This window comes from Saimiri boliviensis, chromosome 1, assembly GCF_048565385.1.
Source record: "Saimiri boliviensis isolate mSaiBol1 chromosome 1, mSaiBol1.pri, whole genome shotgun sequence".
Lineage (NCBI taxonomy): Eukaryota > Metazoa > Chordata > Mammalia > Primates > Cebidae > Saimiri > Saimiri boliviensis.
Window position 1 is genome coordinate 114,774,600 of NC_133449.1, and position 18,013 is coordinate 114,792,612.

General features: G+C 49.2%; 1 protein-coding gene across 1 annotated transcript; it reads left to right on the forward strand.

Moving 5' to 3' along the window:
- Nucleotides 1-4,429: 4,429 nt before the first annotated feature.
- Nucleotides 4,430-11,159, forward strand: LOC101046503 (katanin p80 WD40 repeat-containing subunit B1-like). The gene is made up of 8 exons (XM_074398566.1): nt 4,430-4,526; nt 4,749-4,867; nt 5,081-5,206; nt 9,920-10,012; nt 10,143-10,268; nt 10,375-10,524; nt 10,828-10,904; nt 10,982-11,159. Exons 1-8 carry the CDS (start codon nt 4,430-4,432, stop codon nt 11,157-11,159), a joined length of 966 nt encoding a protein of 321 aa, XP_074254667.1.
- The last annotated feature ends 6,854 nt before the right edge of the window (nt 11,160-18,013 follow it).

The following is an 18,013-nucleotide window of genomic DNA, read 5'->3' on the forward strand; positions in this document are numbered from 1 at the left end:
TGATGAATTACAATTATAGACTTGCACATGTTGAACCAGCCTTGCAACCCCAGGATAAAGCCTACTTGATTGTGATGGATAAGCTTTTTGATGTGCTGTTGTAATTGGTTTGACACTATTTTATTTTATTGAAGATTTTTGCATCGATGTTCATCATAGATATTGGCCTGAAGTTTTCTCTTTTTGTTGAGTCTCTGCCGGGTTTTGGTATCAGGATGATGTTGGTCTCATAAAACGATTTGGGAAGGGTTCCCTCTTTTTGGATTGTTTGGAATAGTTTCAGAAGGAATGGTACCAGCTCCTCTTTGTATATCTGGTAGAATTTGACTGTGACCCCATCCGGACTTGGGCTTTTTTTGGTTGGTAGGCTATTAATTGCTGCCTCAACTTCAGCCCTTGTTATTGGTCTATTCAGGGTTTTGACTTCTTCCTGGTTTAGGCTTGGGAGGGTGTTTAAGTGTCCAGGAATTTACCCATCTCTTCCAGGTTTACTGGTTTATGTGCAGAGTTGTTTGTAGTAATCTCTGATGGTGGCGTGTATTTCTGTGGAATCTGTGGTCATATCCCCTTTACTGTTTTCTATTGCATCTATTTGATTATTCTCTCTTTTCTATTTTATTAATCTGGCTAGTGGTCTGTCTATTTTGTTGATCTTTTCAAGAAGATTGTAACTTATCTGTGATATGTTATGAAGCAGTATGCTTTTGAATTTTCCACATTATGGGGATTTCCTAGTTATTTTTTACTGATTTCAGCTTAATTATATTGTGGTGCAAGCAACATTACATGAATGGCTAAAATTCCTAGAAATTTATCAAAATTTGTATGAAGCCCAGAATATAAACCAAATTTATAAATGTTCAACAGCTTGAAACATGTATCTTACAACAATTGTGTGTAGTGTTCTACATATGTTCCTTAAGTCTAATTTATGAACAGAGTTCTTCAAATCTTTTATATCCTTTCATCTCCTTTTTAAAACTAAATTGAAAAAGGTGTCTTAAAATCTTCTATTATGAGGCCGGGCGCGGTGGCTCAAGCCTGTAATCCCAGCACTTTGGGAGGCTGAGGCGGGTGGATCATGAGGTCGAGAGATCGAGACCATCCTGGTCAACATAGTGAAACCCCGTCTCTACTAAAAATACAAAAAATTAGCTGGGCATGGTGGCACGTGCCTGTAATCCCAGCTACTCAGGAGGCTGAGGCAGGAGAATTGCCTGAACCCAGGAGGCGGAGGTTGTGGTGAGCCGAGATCGCGCCATTGCACTCCAGCCTGGGTAACAAGAGCGAAACTCCGTCTCAAAAAAAAAAAAAAAAAAAAAATCTTCTATTATGGTTGTTGATTTTTTTCATAGTCCTATTAAGTTTTGTTTATATATTTTGAGCTTATGTTATAAACACAAATTTAATATTGTTACGTCTTCCTAGTAACTTTTGTTATCTTTACCTCTGCTTTTTGCCTTAAAGCTCATTTTGTCCTTCATAAATACAAATAGTTACATCCACCTTTTTGTTTGAGTATAATAAATTATGTGTGTGTGTAATAAATTGCATGTGTGAAATAAATTTTGTGTGTGTGTGTGTGTGTGTGTGAGAGAGAGAGAGAGAGAAAGAGAGAGAGATTCAGGGAGTACATGTGCTTGTTTGCTACATGGGTATCACATGTGTAACGGTGCAATTGGGCTTCTGGTATACCCAACACCCAAATATTGGACACTGTACCCCATACGTAATTTTTCAACTTTCTCTTCACTAGTATTTTTACCTTATTACTTTAAACTTTATTCTTATGCTTTAAATCAGGCGTCCCCAAGCTACGGCCCCCGGGCCGCATGCGGCCCCCTGAGGCCATTTATCCAGCCCCCCGCCGCACTTCAGGAAGGGGTACCTCTTTCATTGGTGATCAGTGAGAGGAGCACATTATGTGGCGGCCCTCCAACAGTCTGAGGGACAGCGAACTGGCCCCCTGTGTAAAAAGTTTGGGGACGCCTGCTTTAAATATATCTCTTCTATTCTAAACAGCGTAATTTCCCCTCCCCCAATTCCAAACCCAGTCTGAAATTCTTTGCCTTTTAACTGAAGTATATAGTCCATTTATATTTAATGTAAGTGTATATGTAAATGTAAATATAATGTATACTTTGTAAATGTTTAGAATTAAATCTATTAACTTTCTCTGTCTTACCTGCTCATTCATTCTATTCTTTTCCTCTTTTTTCTGGACTTAAAACACTATCTGCATGCATTTTATCATTTAATTTCATCCCTTAGCTTGTTTGAAATGACATACTGTTTCTATTCCTTTGGTGCAGGGGTTAGAGATCATTTTTCTGTAAAGGGTCAGATAATGTGTATTTTAGGGTTTGTGGGAAACAGTCAGTGGGTTTTTTTAGGGTCTGTGGGACACAGTCAGGATTATTATAGCCATTTAAAAATCTAGAAACCATTCTTAGCTTGCAGGCCATATAAAAACAGGCTGCAAGCTGTATTTAACCCATGGGCCATAGTGTGTAACTTCTTCTGGCATTCACCCTAGAAATTATAACATACACACTTAACCCCTCAAAAACTGCTCTGTTTCCTTTTATGGCTGGAAGATCCCAGAACCTCTGAGCTAAGGGGCTATTCCCTGACCTTCTCATGGCCTTGCAGGGAGGGGCTGTGTGGACTCAGGTCTGTTCCCAAAGCAACTCCTCTGCTTTAGTGATGAAGGAAGCCCTCACCCCTCAGCACTGCTGAGACAGGCTCACCCTCCTGCCCCTTTCCCTCCCCACTCACCACCAGCCTCCAACCTGCATGAAGTTCCAGATTCTTCCTCTGCTTCTCCCTTACCGCTTTCAGGTCTGTGGTTGCCCTGAGGCAGCATTCATGTGATTTTAGATGGCACAGGAGATTCATTTTTCATTTTACATCATCACTAGTCCTCTGCTGATTATGGCATTTGCCCTTGGTCATTTAATGGGATATTATATTCTCTTTTAAAAGTGATCATTTTGAATTACATGCAAAAAGACCAGTTGATCTAGAAGAAAACATGAAGTAAATATCTGGCTGATTTCTAGACTTGTTAAAAATCACTGGAACAGAACTTGCGTGCCCGAATTTTGGGAGACCTGGTTTGGGTTACTCCGTTTCTTCTTAACTGAACCAGCCCAGGGAGTCGGCCTCAAGAGAGAAGTCCTGTCCCTTAGGGGAAGTTGGCCTTCCTCCTCAACCAACAGGCTCATGCTGGAGTGGGTCATTTATTTCTCTGAAAATGTTATCAATGTACTACACACGTGTGGTTTCAGATAATTGTGGTTGCCTGGGGTGGAAGTGGACGGGAGGTTGACGGCAAAGGGCCCCAGAGAAACCTTCTGGAAAGATGGACATGTTGTATATTTTGGTTGGTATGTTTGGCCCCAGAGTGTACATGTTTGCCAAGTCATCGGTCATCACCCTGTACACTTAAAATGTGGAAATTTTATTGTAGGTCAGTAAAGTTGATTTGAAAACGGCATCAACACCAAAGCCACAAATATCCATTTATGTTGGGAGCCACTCATATTCACCTGGTTCCGAGTCCTGAGCTGCGGGGTGGGCTCCGTGGTCTTCTGTACTGTGGCCCTCGCTCGCTCTCATTCAGCCGCCATTTCAGCCGCTCCAGAGTCAACTCTTACAGTTCTGCCATGTGCCGATCACAAGCAGAATGTCCAAAATGACAGAGGGACGCTTTTGACAAAGGGCAAGGACAAGTCAGGCAGGAAGGGGTGACTTAATACACGGTGTTGGGACAACTGGTTCTCCATCCAGATGCAAACAAATCGGATCCTGATAGGGCGACTGCAGCTAATAGGATCTGTAGTTTATTTCCAAACAGCAGGAAGAGGAGATTTGGAAGGTTCTCAATGCAAAGAAATAATAGATGCTTGAGGTGAGGATTATCCTAACCATCCTAATGTAATCATTGTACATTATGTGCATGAATCAAAATATCACATGTGCCCTACAAGTATGTATGACTATTATGTATCAATTTTTTAAAAGGTTCATGCCACAAAAATTAGACCCCTACCTCACAACATGCTCATCACACAGACATTCCAGATAAATTAAATGTTAAACAAAACTATATAGGTATTAAGAAAATATAGGAGAGCATTTTAAAAATAAATTCCAATCAGAAAAGGCCTTTTAAAGCAAGACATGAAAGCCAGAAGTCATAAAGGAAGACTACATCTAGCTATATAAAAAATGCAAAACTTGTCTATGACCAGTGACACCAAGAATTTAGCTAACAGCATGCAGAAGACCTGGGAAAATATTTGGCACATATGTTTTAAAGAATTAAGGTTTCTAATACGCAAAGAGGTCCTACGAATTGGTAAGAATGTGGCAAAAAGGCCAATTAAAAACGTGTAAAGCAGGTGCCCCGCACTGCCCAGTCAGGATGGCTAAAGGGGACCCCCAAGAAACCGAAAGGCGAGATGTCTGCGTCTGCCTTCTTTATGCAGACGTGCAGAGCAGAACACCAGAAAAACCCAGAGGTGCTGGTCAATTTCACAGACATTTCCAAGAAGTGCGCTGAGAGGCGGAAGACAATGTGTGGAAAAGAGAAGTCTGAGGCTGATGAAATGACCAAGGTGGATAAAGTGCTCTGATTGGGAAACAAAAGATTACGGATCAGCTGAGGGAGGCAAGAAGGACCCTAAAGCCCAAAAGGGCCACCGTCTGGATTCTTCCTGTTCTGTTCTGAATTCTGCCCCAAGGACAAATCCACAACCCCGGCATCTCTATCGGAGGTGTGGCAAAAAAGCTGAGTGCGGTGGGGAATAACTTGAGCGGCAGTGCGAGGCAGCCCGACGTCACTGAGGCGGAGAACCGAAGTGTGAGAAGGGCGTTGCTGACTCTCAGTTAAAGGAAGGTTAGCGGCACGAAAGTCAAAATTGTCTGGGAAAAGGCAGACGAGGAAGAGGAGGAGGAGGAATGAACAAAACTGTTTCTCCACCTCCTTGTCAGTACCTTAGAGCAGAGGAGTGTTATAATTCAAGGGGTCCTCAGTCCCCGGTCCATGGAGCGGTACTCACCTGTGGCCTGTTAGAAACCAGGCCTCACAACAGGAGGTGAGGGGCGGGAGAGCAAGTATTACCACCTGAGCTCCGCCTCCTGTCTGATCAGCGGTGCCATTAGGTCCTCACAGGAGCCTGAACCCTGTTGTAAACTGCAGGTGAGAGGGCTCTAGCTCTTTAGGAGAATCTAATTAATGCCTGATGATCTGAGGTGGAAAAGTTTCATCCCAAAACCATTCCCCATGGAAAATTTTTCTTGCACGAAACCGGTCCCTAGTGTCAAAAAGGTTGGGCACCGCTGTCGTAACTGACTCATCTCTTATTTGAGAGCTGCCTGTTGCCCTCATTAGTTTTAATTACAAAATTTGATCATGATCATATTGTAGTCTCTCAGAGTCCTCTAGAAATTGTCAGTGGTTTATATAAAGTGGCTCTGAGTGTGCAGAGCACTCTGAAACTCTTTCAAAGTTGTACATAATTCCAAATTTTTTTTTTTTTTTTTTAGACCAGATCTGGCTCTGTCCCCCAGGCTGGAGTGCAGTTGTGTGATCTTGGCTCACTGCAGCCTCTGCCTCCTGGGCTCAAGCGAGTCTCCCACCTCAGCCTCTCCAGTAGCTGGGACTACAGGTGCATGCCACCACTCATGGCTAATTTTTTTATTTTTTGTTTCACCGTGTGGCCTAGGTTGGTCTTGAACTCCTGGGCTCAAACCATTCACTATTTGCTGAACTTGACCTCCCCAAGTGCTGGGATTACAGGTGTGAGCCACCATGCCCAGCTTCCAAATATTTTAAAATGAAAAGGCGCTCTCATAATCTCACTCTGTGCATTTTGCTGTTGGTGACAGGTCATTTAAAGATGTTTCTGGGCTGGGCGTGGTGGCTCACATCTGTAATCCCAGCAGTTTGGGAAGCCTAGGCAGGTGGATCACCTGAGGTCAGGAGTTTGAGACCAACTTGGCCAACATAGCAAAACCCCATCTCTACTAAAAATACAAAAAATAGCCCAGCATCCTGGCGCATGTCTTGTAGTCCCAGCTACTTGGGAGGCTCAGGCATGAGAATCCGGAACCTGGGAGGCAGAGGTTGCAGTGAGAGAAGACTGTACCACTGTACTCCAGCCTGGGTAACAGAGTGAGAGACCATCTCAAAAAAAAAAAGAAAGAAAGAAAGAAAAATGTGTTTCTGGCATTTTTATAATTTGTAAGATCATGTTAACTCTATGGTTATTGGCTAGAAAGCCTGAGTTATCAACTGTACGTGTCTATAATTTGTAAAAAGAGCCAGGCGCGGTGGCTCGAGCCTGTAATCCCAGCACTTTGGGAGGCCGAGGCGGGCGGATCACGAGGTCAAGAGATCGAGACCATCCTGGTCAACATGGTGAAACCCCGTCTCTACTAAAAATACAAAAAAAAAATTAGCTGGGCATGATGGTGCGTGCCTGTAATCCCAGCTACTCAGGAGGCTGAGGCAGGAGAATTGCCTGAACCCAGGGGGCGGAGGTTGTGGTGAGCCGAGATCGCGCCATTGCACTCCAGCCTGGGTAACAAGAGCAAAACTCCGTCTCACAAAAAAAAAAAAAAAAAAAAATTGTAAAAAGAGCAAAACAACAGAGACCAGCTCTTGATGCTTCTTAATAATTCAGTGCTCCTGAATTGAGGCTGTGGGAAGGCGCCCTGTGGAGGGGCCACAGGAGGGGCAGGCACGGTGAGGCTGGACAGGTTGACTGTGCAGTGGGCATTCATTTAGCTTTGTTGTCTTGTTTCTGTAAATGGTGACAGCTTTCTGCTGCCATTCTTAGCTGTGGACAAAGGTCGGGGGATCAGCTGGCATGAGAAGTGTTTAGTTTTTGTTTTGTTTTTTAGCTAAGTGTGTTTGTTTTTAAACAAACTGTAGAACTCTTCATTTTCAGTAAAGCAAAGAGCCACTGAATCGATGAAAGTTCAGGAACCTTCTGTTCTTAAACACGATTTGCAGTCTTTTTTTTTTTTTTTTTTTTTGTATGTTTAGAATGCTGAAACGTGTTTAAAGTTAGATAAAAAGTATTACTTTTTTTCTTAAAGTTGAGTAAAGGATATAAACATGTGTTTCACAAGAGAATAAATAAAAATGATGATGAGATTATGAAAAGATGCTCAGTTCCACTCAGAATTACAGTATGCACACTAAAACAATCTGGAGAGATCACCTATCTCCAGACTGGCAAAAGCTAAAACATATTGGAATGGTTATGGTGGGAGTCTGAATTGGTACTTTTTTTTTTTTTTTTGAGACACGCCTGTAGTCCCAGCTACTCGAGAGACTGAGGGAGGAGAATCCCTTGAACCTGGGCAGAGGTTGCAGTGAGCCAAGATTGTGCCATTGCACTCTAGCCTGGGCAACAAGAGCGAAAGTCCCATCTAAAAAAAAAAATACATGTTAACCCATTAGTTATTATTCCCTTCCTACTGTAGAGGACAAGAATTTAGCTCTCATGGCCACCACCCCCGGCCCCAGCGCTCGTGTTTCTCCTCCCACCCTCCCAGTAGCCCCATTTCAATAGGCAGTGTTTGTTTCTTTTTTTTCTTAATAACTTGGTTTCCCCAGAGTTAATAATTGTTCTTTTTTTAATCTGTGTGTTTTCTATGTCTGTGTGACTCTGAGATAGGACACCCTGAAACACACAAGGTTTCCCTCCAGGCTGGGCCGCGCCTGGCCATGGAGCTGCCTACTAAACCTTCAAGGAAAGGATGGGAGATGCGATTCCTAGGGCAGCGGGAGGCGATCAGGCCCCACTCTGGTCCTCTCGTGTCCTCCCGGTGTCCTCTCAGTTCTCACAGCTCCTCAGTGTGTCCTCACAGCCACCCTCAAAATCCCTTGGACGGGGTCACCCCAGCCACGCCCTCTATTGCCCTCCTTAGGGCCTTTGCCTACCACCTCCATCTACCTAATGGAGCATCCCTCATCCTCCACCCACTGACACCTACTCAAATACCACCTCCTCCATAAAGCCTTCCTGGATTTCTCTTTCCAACCAAGCAGTTGCTCTCCCAGCTTGAACCTCTCGTGGTCTCTCTCCTTGCACTGTCTTGGGTGGGATTGGGCACCCTGCACACCATCGGCTCCACGGCTACAGGGCCTGAACTGAGTGCAGTGGTTCCCTGGCTCTGCTGCCGCTGGGGCACAGTCTGTGGGGAGAATGCGGTACGATTTCTGCAGACTTGAGGTGACAGGGCTGTCATCTCTCAAGAGAAATATAGGAAAATTAGTTGTCAGCCGGATCTCTGCCTTCCTCTGTTATATGCAGGCCCCTGAAAGACCAGTGGAGCTCCCCTGGGGGCCTGTGCCCTGGTGTGTGGGGGACAGACGTGGACACCGCCATATGCACGGGCCCGCCAAGGGCGCTCAGGCTGTGGAGGACAGAGAAGACTCCCTGGGGGCCCACCTTAGACGGGGTGGGCTGTAGACGGGATGATCAGAACACCTGCTGAGGCCTGGGGGCCGGCAAGAAGAGGGAGAGGGGAGCGCTTCCCGCAGGAAGGGAGCTGAGAGGAGGGAGCTGGGCTGAGTCCCAGCAGGAGGTCAGGCCCACGAGGCCTCAGCTAGGGCTTTGGACTAAGAAGGGAGAAAACGTCTGCGCTGTGGGTGAAGGGGCAGGTGTGGGGACCCCTGTCCTACAGTGTCCCCTGCCCTCCTCCTGGCCTCCCCTCAGCGACCATCCTCGCCCCTTCTGGAGGCTGGGTGGTTTCCTAGGAGCCTCCACCCCTCCTTGCCAGTCACTCATCCCAGCTCCCTCCATATACACGCCAGTGAAGGGACAGGACGGCCGTATCCTGGAGCCCCCTGGGGCCCACCCACAGGCAGACCTAAGGTTGAGTTGGGGGAGAGGGAGGAGGCAGGCCCAGGCTTGCACCCAGGCCCTCTGGAACCCCCATGCTGCTGAACCGCTGCCGCCTCACCCCCACTGCTGCTTCCACCCCCCCAATACAGATGCTGCCTGAGCCCCGCCCCGAGCCCTGCCCCGAGCCCTGCCCTTCCTGCCAGGCAGTTGTTATGTACAATGAGTTCTAAATTTCTCTTCAAAGAATCAGTATGTCAGTATGCTCAGTTCCTTGTCCCCCGTTTAAAAGTTTAACTTCCTTGTAGCTTCAGTAAACAACTTTGTCCATCAGCTCTAATCAGCAGTTAGCATCTGTTCCCTGATCACCTGCTCCGTCCTGACTCATCCCAGTCGCCTGCTGTGACCTGAGGTATCCCGGTCACCTGCTCTGACCTGAGTCACCTTTAGTTACCTATGACTATTTTTCCCGCCAAACCACTCACCCCGCCACTCTGGCCTATGTTCCTGCTCTCTTTAAAATAACCTATCACGCCAGGCGCGGTGGCTCAAGCCTGTAATCCCAGCACTTTGGGAGACCGAGGCGGGTGGATCACGAGGTCAAGAGATCAAGACCATCCTGGCCAACATGGTGAAACCCCGTCTCTACTAAAAATACAAAAAATTAGCTGGGCATGGTGGTGCGTGCCTGTAATCCCAGCTACTCAGGAGGCTGAGGCAGGAGAATTGCCTGAACCCAGGAGGCGGAGGTTGCGGTGAGCTGAGATCGCACCATTGCACTCCAGCCTCGGTAACAAGAGACTCCATCTCAAAAAAAAAAAAAAAAACAATCAAAATTATTAGCCAATAAAGAAATGGCACAGTGGTAGGGGCTAACTGTGTCAAGAATCAGAACCCCTTCCCCTCCCTCGTCCAGGTGTGTGCTCACCGTTGCTCCGTCCGTGAGGTGCACCCTTCTATAGAGGTGAATTGCCTTGCTGAGAGAAGTATATTCAAGGGCTACTTCATTTGCCGCACTGAAAATTTACATATAACACCCTTCTGGCCGGACCCAGTCATCTCCCTTCGCGTCTTTTCCACACGTGGCCACAGCAAAGGAGGCAGCAAAGCCCAGCCCTGCCATGGATGTGCAGTTCCCGGTGCCAAACGTACGTCCATGGAGGGGCATGAGGAGGGGCCTAGAGAGGGTCCTGACCCAGGGTTGGGGGGTCCCTCATGTTGGGAGGCAGAAAAGGGGGACCCCCGGGCTGGCGCCTGCTGAGCTTCAAACCCCTTCAGCTGGAGGTCCTGCCCCGGCCCCCGGTCGTCACTTCCACACCTGCACGTGCACCCAAGGCTGAGCCTGCCATCATCTCTGCCACCCGCAATGAGCCCATCGGCCTGAAGGCCTCCGACTTCCTACCCGTGAGTGGGAGCCCAGGGCGAGGCATGGGTAGAGGTCTGTGGGTGGAGGGCAGAGCGTCGCTGCTGGCTCCACCCATGCCAGCATCTGGGTGCCCATCCCACGCAGGCCGTGAAGATCCCCCTGCAGGCCGAGCTGGTGGACGACGATGCCATGTCACAGATCCGCAAAGGCCATGACACCATGTGTGTGGTGCTCACCAGCCGCCACAAGCACCTGGATGCCGTGCGGGCTGTGTGGACCACAGGCGACATCAAGGCAAGCACCCACCCTTGCCCAGGGCCCCGCCTCACCCCTGCCCCTGCCCCCTTCCTGCCCGGAGAGGACACCCATGGGGGATGGTGAGATACGCCGTCCCTGCCGTGACACCATCTGTTCCTCCCATCATGGTCACCACAGGCTGCCATCTCTTCAGCCCCTGTTGACAGGCCTGGCCTCACACTGAGGGTGTCAGGTGCAGCGCTGGGAACACCCCACAGCCCCATCAGCACACCCACACTCACTCTCGGGGTCACATCTGGGCCCCACTGCCCCACCCCCTGACGTGCTCTGTTTGCACAGACGTCGGTGGACTCTGCTGTGGCCATCAACGACCTGTCGGTGGTGGTGGACCTTCTCAACATCGTCAACCAGAAAGCGTGAGTGGCTGCCGGGGGGAGGGATGGAGGGCCGGGGCAGGGCAGGGCTGACAGCGACGTGTCCTGGCCTCTCCTAGCTCCCTATGGAAGCTGGACCTGTGCACCACGGTCCTGCCACAGATCGAGAAGCTTCTGCAGAACAAGTATGAGAGGTGCGTGTGGGGAAGCCACGCCTGCCTTGAGGAGGGGGAGGGAAGAGGCAAGAAGCCTCCAGGACCACGGGAAGGGCCCCCAATGGCCTGGGTGTTCCTGTGAACTGGCTGTGAAGCATCGCTGCCCCCTCAACGATCCAGAGGTGGGAGTGGGAAAAGGCCGTGTGTGTGTGTGTGTGTGTGTGTGTGTGTGTGTGTGGCGGGAGTGGGAAAAGGCCGTGTGTGGGGGGGGGTGGGAGTGGAAAAAGGCCGTGTGTGTGTGTGTGTGTGTCTGTGTGTATCTGTGTGTGTGTGTCTGTGTCTGTGTGTGTCTGTGTCTGTGTGTGTCTGTGTGTGTCTGTGTGTGTGTCTGTGTGTGTGTGTGTGTCTGTGCGTGTGTGTGTGTCTGTTTCTGCCCCTCTGCTGTGTTCCTTGCTGTCTCTGGCTGTGGCCCTGGGTCCGTCTGTGACTTCATCCATCTGCCCTTGAAGCTACGTCCAGACGGGCTGCACCTCCCTGAAGCTGATCCTGCAGCGGTTTCTGCCCCTCATCACGGACATGCTGGCGGCCCCGCCCTCCGTGGGTGTGGATATCAGCAGGGAGGAGAGGTGAGGGCCAGGCAGTGCCTGTGTCGGGGGCCGGGGTGCCACAACAGGTGAGGGACAAAGGCCTGGGCCCTCTTACTGACGGTCCTGCTGGGACAGCGTCTAGAGTAGGGCCTGGTCTGGGGCCGTGGCTCAGGGCGTGGTGGGCATAGCCAGAGCTGGGTTCCTCCCTGGCCTGGCTGTGCCCCACAATCCCTGGCAGGGCTGCGTGGTTCCGCTCTGGGCCTCCGCCTTCCCCTGGGAGGAGGGGCTGCAGCAGTTAGGACGGCAAAGGCCCTGGGGTTGGGAGGGACGGCAGTGCCAGCTGGCCCTCAGGCCCTGCCCTCTCTGCAGGCTGCACAAGTGCCGGCTCTGCCACAAGCAGCTCAAGAGCATCAGCGGCCTGGTCAAGAGCAAGTCGGGCCTGAGCGGCCTCCACGGCAGCACCTTCCGCGAGCTGCAGCTGCTCATGGCCAGTCTGGACTGAGGAACGCGGTGGGCGGGGCGCCCGGCAGCCCACACGGCCTGGCCTCAGCCCCCGCTCCTGTTCCTTCTGCGTCCACCGGCCCGTGAGCCTCTGCCTGGCCCCTGCTGCTGCCCCGTGGCCGTCCTGGAGGAGGTGACGCTGGTCCCTGGCCACCTCTACAGCCCCAAACTCTGAGACAACTCTCTCCAGCAGCAGCTGCCCAGCTTGGCCAACTGTTGCTTCTTTGGGCAGCGAACTGAGCTCTGGGGCTGCTGCTGTAATTTATAAGGCAAATTTTATTAAATTTGTAACGATTCCCAGGTTTCCATGCCGGCCACAAGGCTCCCCCAGGCCCAGGAGTGCCTGCCCCGCCTCTTCTGAGGTGAGACCACGCCCCCTCCAAGCCCTGGGGCGGGGCTACAGGCCGTGTGGCCAGCAGGGGGCAGCAGAGAGCCGGGCCTGTGGGACCGCGCCCGTTCCGACTGGGAAGGAAGGGGAGGTGGCAGCCACCCCTCCACACTGGGTGGTAAGGTGAGGGCTGGGCCCCACCAGCCCGTCCCTCCCCGCCTCATTCACACTCAAGCTGTCTATGGACACTGCCAGGCTTGCCCAGAGCCCAACACCCTTCCCTGTCCCCAGGACACCTCCAGCCGCTCCTTCCCCTGAGCAGGGCTCTGATCAGCTGTCATTCCCAGGCGGAGCCCCCAGCACTGGCTGGTGGGAAAGGGCCCCCGCTCCGTGGTCACTGCGACAGCTGGGCCCCCTCCTGCTCTCAAGGCAGTGACCAGGTACAGCCCCGCCCCGGGGTGGTCAGGGTCCTCTGGGCACTGGAGGAAGGTGGTGTGGACCTCTGGCTGGTTCACTGAAGAGGGAAAGGCCAGGGCAGCAGGCTAAGGCAGGAGAAGCAGGCTGAGGCATGAACCTGGGAGGCAGAGGTTGCAGTGAGCCGAGATTGTGCCCTGCTCTCCAGCTTGGGGAACAGAGCAAGACTCCGTCTCAAAAAAAAAAAAAAAAAGTCCCAGGCCAGCACTTTGGGCCACCAAGACAGAGGGATCCCTTGAGGCCAGGAGTTTGAGACAAGCTAGGACAACATGGTGAAACTCCGTCACTATAAAAAATAAAATAATTAGCCGGGTGTGGTGACATGTGCTTGTAGTCCCAGCTACTTGGAAGGCTGAGGTGGAAGGATCACTTGACCCCAAGAAGTCAAGACCACAGTGAGCCATGTTTGCGCCACTGTGCTCCAGGCTGGGTGACACAGCAAGACTCTATCTTAAAAAACAAAAAAACAAAAAACAAAAAAAACCTCTTCTTTCAATTTTTGCCTTAAACCATCTTTTTTTTTTCTTTAAGTGAATGAAAGGTTCATTATGTTGCCCAGGCTGACCTCGAACGTGTAGCCGTACCTACTCAAGCACCAGGACAACTGGCCTGAGCCACCGCAGCTCTGCCTTACTGCTTAAGGCTACTTTATTCTATCTAATTGATGAATTGAACACTTTATGTTGTGACCATCTCTACTCTATTAGTGTATTGTGCTTTAAAACATATTTTGTTTTACATCAAAATTGCTACACAGGCTCTCTTTGGTTATTCTTTCCTTCACATATCTTGATTCATCTTTTTTTTCTTTTTTTGAGACAGTCTTACTGTGTTGCCCTGGCTGAAGTACAGTGGCATGATCACAGCTCATTGCAGCCTTCACTTCCAGGGCTCAAGTGATCCTCCTGCCTCAGCCTCCAAAGTAGCTGGGACTAGAGGTGCACACCACTATGCCTCGCGATTTTCCAAAAAAATTTTTTGTAGAAATGAGCCCTCTCTGTGTTGCCCAAGCTGGTCATGAACTCCTGTGCTCAAGTGATCCTCCTTCCTCAGCCTCCCAAAGTGTTGGGATTACAGGTGTGAGCCACCATGCCCAGCCTTCATTCATCTTTTTAATTTCAACCTTTCCGTGTCCTTTTACTTGAGCTGTTTTTTGTGGACAGCATACACCTGGGTTTTGTTTTTGCATGCAATCTTAATATCTCTTGCTTTTAACTGGTCCATTTAGTCCATTTATATTTATTGTAATCATGGACATATTTGGGTATGTTTCTATTATCTTTTGGATTTCCATTAGTTTCTGTTTCTTTTACTTTGAGTTTTATTTGATTGTTTTATCTATCCCACTTTTTTCTCTCTACTGGAATAAAATGTCTACATTCCAGTTTTTGGTGTTTTTTTGTTTTGTTTTGTTTTGTTTTAGTTTTTGCCCTTGAAGCTGCTTTCTTTTGAGCTAAAGGCAATTAAACCTTGAAGTTTCACCATGTGTATGTAATTAATAACATCTCATATTAAACAATATCTTAACACCCTCCCTACCCCTCCTCACAAATGCTAGCTAGCACTTTAGGACACTGTAGCTCCAGTCTCACTCTTCCTGATTTATACACTATTATTCTCCATCATTTCAGATTCATTCTTAACATTACAAACAAAATTATTATTTTATACGGATGATTTTTGAATAGGCTTTAGCTACACTTACTTTTTAAAAATTTATTTTTGAGACAGGGTCTTACTCTGTCACCTAGGCTGGAGTGCAGTGGGACAATCACGGCTCCCTGCAGCCTCAACCTCCCTGGGCTTAGGTGATCCTCCCATCTCAGCCTCCCAAGTAGCTTGGACTACAGGTGCACACCACTATGCCCAGCTGATTTTTGTATTTTTAGTAGAGACGGGGTTTTACCATGTTGCCCAGACAGGTCTCGAACTCCTGGACTCATGCTTTCCTCCCACTCAGTGCCCCAAAGTGCTGGGATTACGGGCGCGAGCCACTGTGCCCAGGCTTTTACCATTTGCTGAGCTCACCATTTCTTCTTCTTGCATCTTAGGCTGACCTTCTGATCATTTTCCTTCTTGAAATGCATACTTTGGGAGTTTCTTTGGATCATTCTCAGCTTTTATTTACCTGTAAATGTTGAGAAAAGGGCTTCTCCCCAACACACACACACACACACACACACACACACACACACACACACTAGGAGTGTTGGGTGACCATCAGGTGATGGTCAGGTGGTTAACTGTTTCTGTAAACTAATAATTGGTCACAGCCAGTGCTGGGCAAAGGCAGGCTCCTAATAGAAAACACCTGCAGCCAATCAGCAGCTTCCCAGTAAGATCTCAGGGTGGGAGGAAGCAAGCAAGACCCCGGAAGTATGCCAAGGTATCTGCCCCAAGTCAAGAGGTCAAGCTGTGTGGTCGGTTTCTCAAGTCAACCGCCTGGCCTTCTTCCAAGTTGTACTTTTCTTCTTCATCCTGTCCTTGCTCCTCTAAAGTTCTTTTTTGTTTTGTTTTTGAGATGGAGTCTCATTCTGCCACTCAGGCTGGAGTGCAGTGGCGCGATCTTGGCTCACTGCAACCTCCACCTCCTGGATTCAAGCAATTCTCCTGCCTCAGCCTCCCGAATAGCTGGGATTACAGGCGCCCGCCACCACGCCCAGCTAATTTTTGTGTGTTTAGTAAAGATGGGGTTTCACCATGTTGATCAGGCTGCTCTCAAACTCCTGACCTCAAGGGATCCACCTGCCTTGGCCTCCCAAAGTGCTGGGATTACAGGTGTGAGCCACCGCGCCCGGCCCTAACTCGTTTTAGTAAATTTTCACTCCTGCTCTGAAACCTGCCAAGTTTCTCCTTCTTCCTTATGCCCCTCAGTCAAATTCTTTCCTCTGAGGAGGCAAGAATTGAGGTTGCTGTAGATTCAAACAGATTTGCCGGTGGTAACTCAGATACCTGCCACTGGTAACCGTTTTGCTGGACACATTTCGTTTCTCCTTTTTTTTTTTTTTTTTGAGGTGGAGTTTTGCTCTTCTCACCCAGGCTGGAGTTCAATGGCGGGATCTCGGCTCACTGCAACCTCCACCTCCCCTCCCGGGTTCAAGCCATTCTCCTGCCTCAGCCACCCCAGTAGCCAGGACTGCAGGCATGCACCACCATATCCAGCTAATTTTGTATTTTTAGTAGAGATGGTGTTTCACCATGTTGGCCAGGCTAGTCTGGAACTCCTGGCCTCAGGTGATCCACCCACCTCGGCCTCCCAATGTGTTAGGATTACAGGAGTGAGCCACCGCGCCCAGCCCCTGCTGGACACAGTTCTAAGGGGACATTTATTTGCTGTCATCACTTTAAAGCTATTACTCCTGCCTCCTAGCTTCTGTCACAGTGGTTGAGAAGCCAGCTCCCGTTCTGTGGTCCTTGGAAGGCCATCTGTCCTTTCTCTCTGCCTGCTTTCATCATTTCTCTGCCTCTGGCAATCTGTGGTTTCAATAAAATGTGTAAAAGCATGGATTTACGTATGATGCTTGAGATGCTTCGTGTTTCCTGGTTCGGAGACTATTTTCTCATCGCTTCTAGAAAATGTGCAGCCATTTCGTGTTCAAAAACCACCACTTTCCCATTCCCTTTATTTTCTTCTTTTGGGACTCCGCTATAAGGTCTTCTCATTCTTACTCTCTGTGTCTCTTCATCTCTTTTCATGTTCTCCATCTTCTTACCTCTGCTGCCTTCTCTCTATATGTAACTCCCAGCTTACTAATTCTCCTCTTTTCTTTTTTTCTTTTTTTCACCCAGGCTGGAGTGCAGGGGTGCAGTCCTGGCTCGCTGCAACCTCTGCCTCCCAGGCTCCAACCATCCTTCCACCTTAGCTTCCTGAGTGGCTGAGACAACAGGCACATAGCATCGTGCTGGGCTAATTCTCTATTCAACTGTTCACTGTTTGTTGAATTTTAGATTTTGAGATTTTTTTTTTTTTTCGTAGAGGCGAGGTCTTGCTCTATCCCTCAGGCTTGAGTGCAGTGGCGTGATTACAGCTCACTGTAGCCTCAAACATCTCGGGCAAGCAATCCTCCCTCCTCAGTCTCCAAGAAGCTGGAACTACAGGTGTGCCCCACCATGCCTGGCTATTTTTTTTTTTTTTATGGAGACGGGGGTCTTGCTATGTTACCTGCAGTGGTCTCAAACTCCTGGTCTCAAGCGATCCTCCCACCTCAGCCTCCTGAGTCACTAGGATTAAAGGCATGAGCCACCACATCCAAACTGAAGTAATAGTTTTTCTTTCTGGAAGTTCCATTTGTTTTTCCCCAGATCTCTCTCTCTCTCTTCATTTCTGTTCATTTCTATGCTCATCTTTGTGATTACATCTTGTGTTTCTTTAAACATTTCATGTATGGCTATTCCGTATTCTGTCCTCGGGGTCTAAATCTGTTGCTTCCTTCTTTTCTGCCGACTCTCACTCATGGTGGCTTACTTTCTTGTGATTTAGTAAGTTTTGTATTGAAACCCATACAAGTGTATTGCTCTCACGCTGGGCATCCTCCTGGCCTAACCAAGGGAAGCTTTCCTCCACGTGGAGTTTGCTTCTCTCTTGCCAGTAGCAGGGGGCACCCCAACCCAGGACCACCTCAGCCCCCTCAGAGAGTTTTATCTCAGAGGAGTTCAACTTCCCATCTTCCCCACCCCTAGCTCTTCCGAAGTTCACTATCACCAAATGGAAAAATTGCAGTGAGCCTGGCTTTGGAAGCAGCCCCTCCTCCAGGCAACCAGCCAGGTCCATCTCCAGTGCCACGGGTTCATTCGTCAGCTCCCTCTGCTGAAACCTGGCTCCTGGCCACTCTGTTCCCTCACCCTCAATTTTTCTTCACAGCACATGTCACCACCTGTCATATCTTACATCTTTTCATAAATTGTGGTCCCTTTGGCGTTTACATGTCATCCATTCACCACGCGTCTGCTCTGAGTCCCTCGCCCTAAACAGCAGCCCCAGACTCCACCCATTCTATCCCCCTTCCTTCCTCTGGAAGCTCCCAAGAGCTGGCCCCAGGGCCCTGTGTGGGCTTTGCTGGGCGGGACAGGAGGGCAGAAGTGGAGCCCTGCCTGGCTCCACACCGT

Bases quoted from the DNA above. Each gene is read 5' to 3' on its own strand.
- LOC101046503 (XM_074398566.1), top strand. From the start codon at position 4,430: ATGGCTAAAGGGGACCCCCAAGAAACCGAAAGGCGAGATGTCTGCGTC. The intron at 4,868-5,080 runs GTGAGAAGGGCG...GTGGCCTGTTAG, and splicing joins CTGAGGCGGAGAACCGAAGT to AAACCAGGCCTCACAACAGG. The intron at 10,013-10,142 runs GTACGTCCATGG...AAACCCCTTCAG, and splicing joins TGCAGTTCCCGGTGCCAAAC to CTGGAGGTCCTGCCCCGGCC.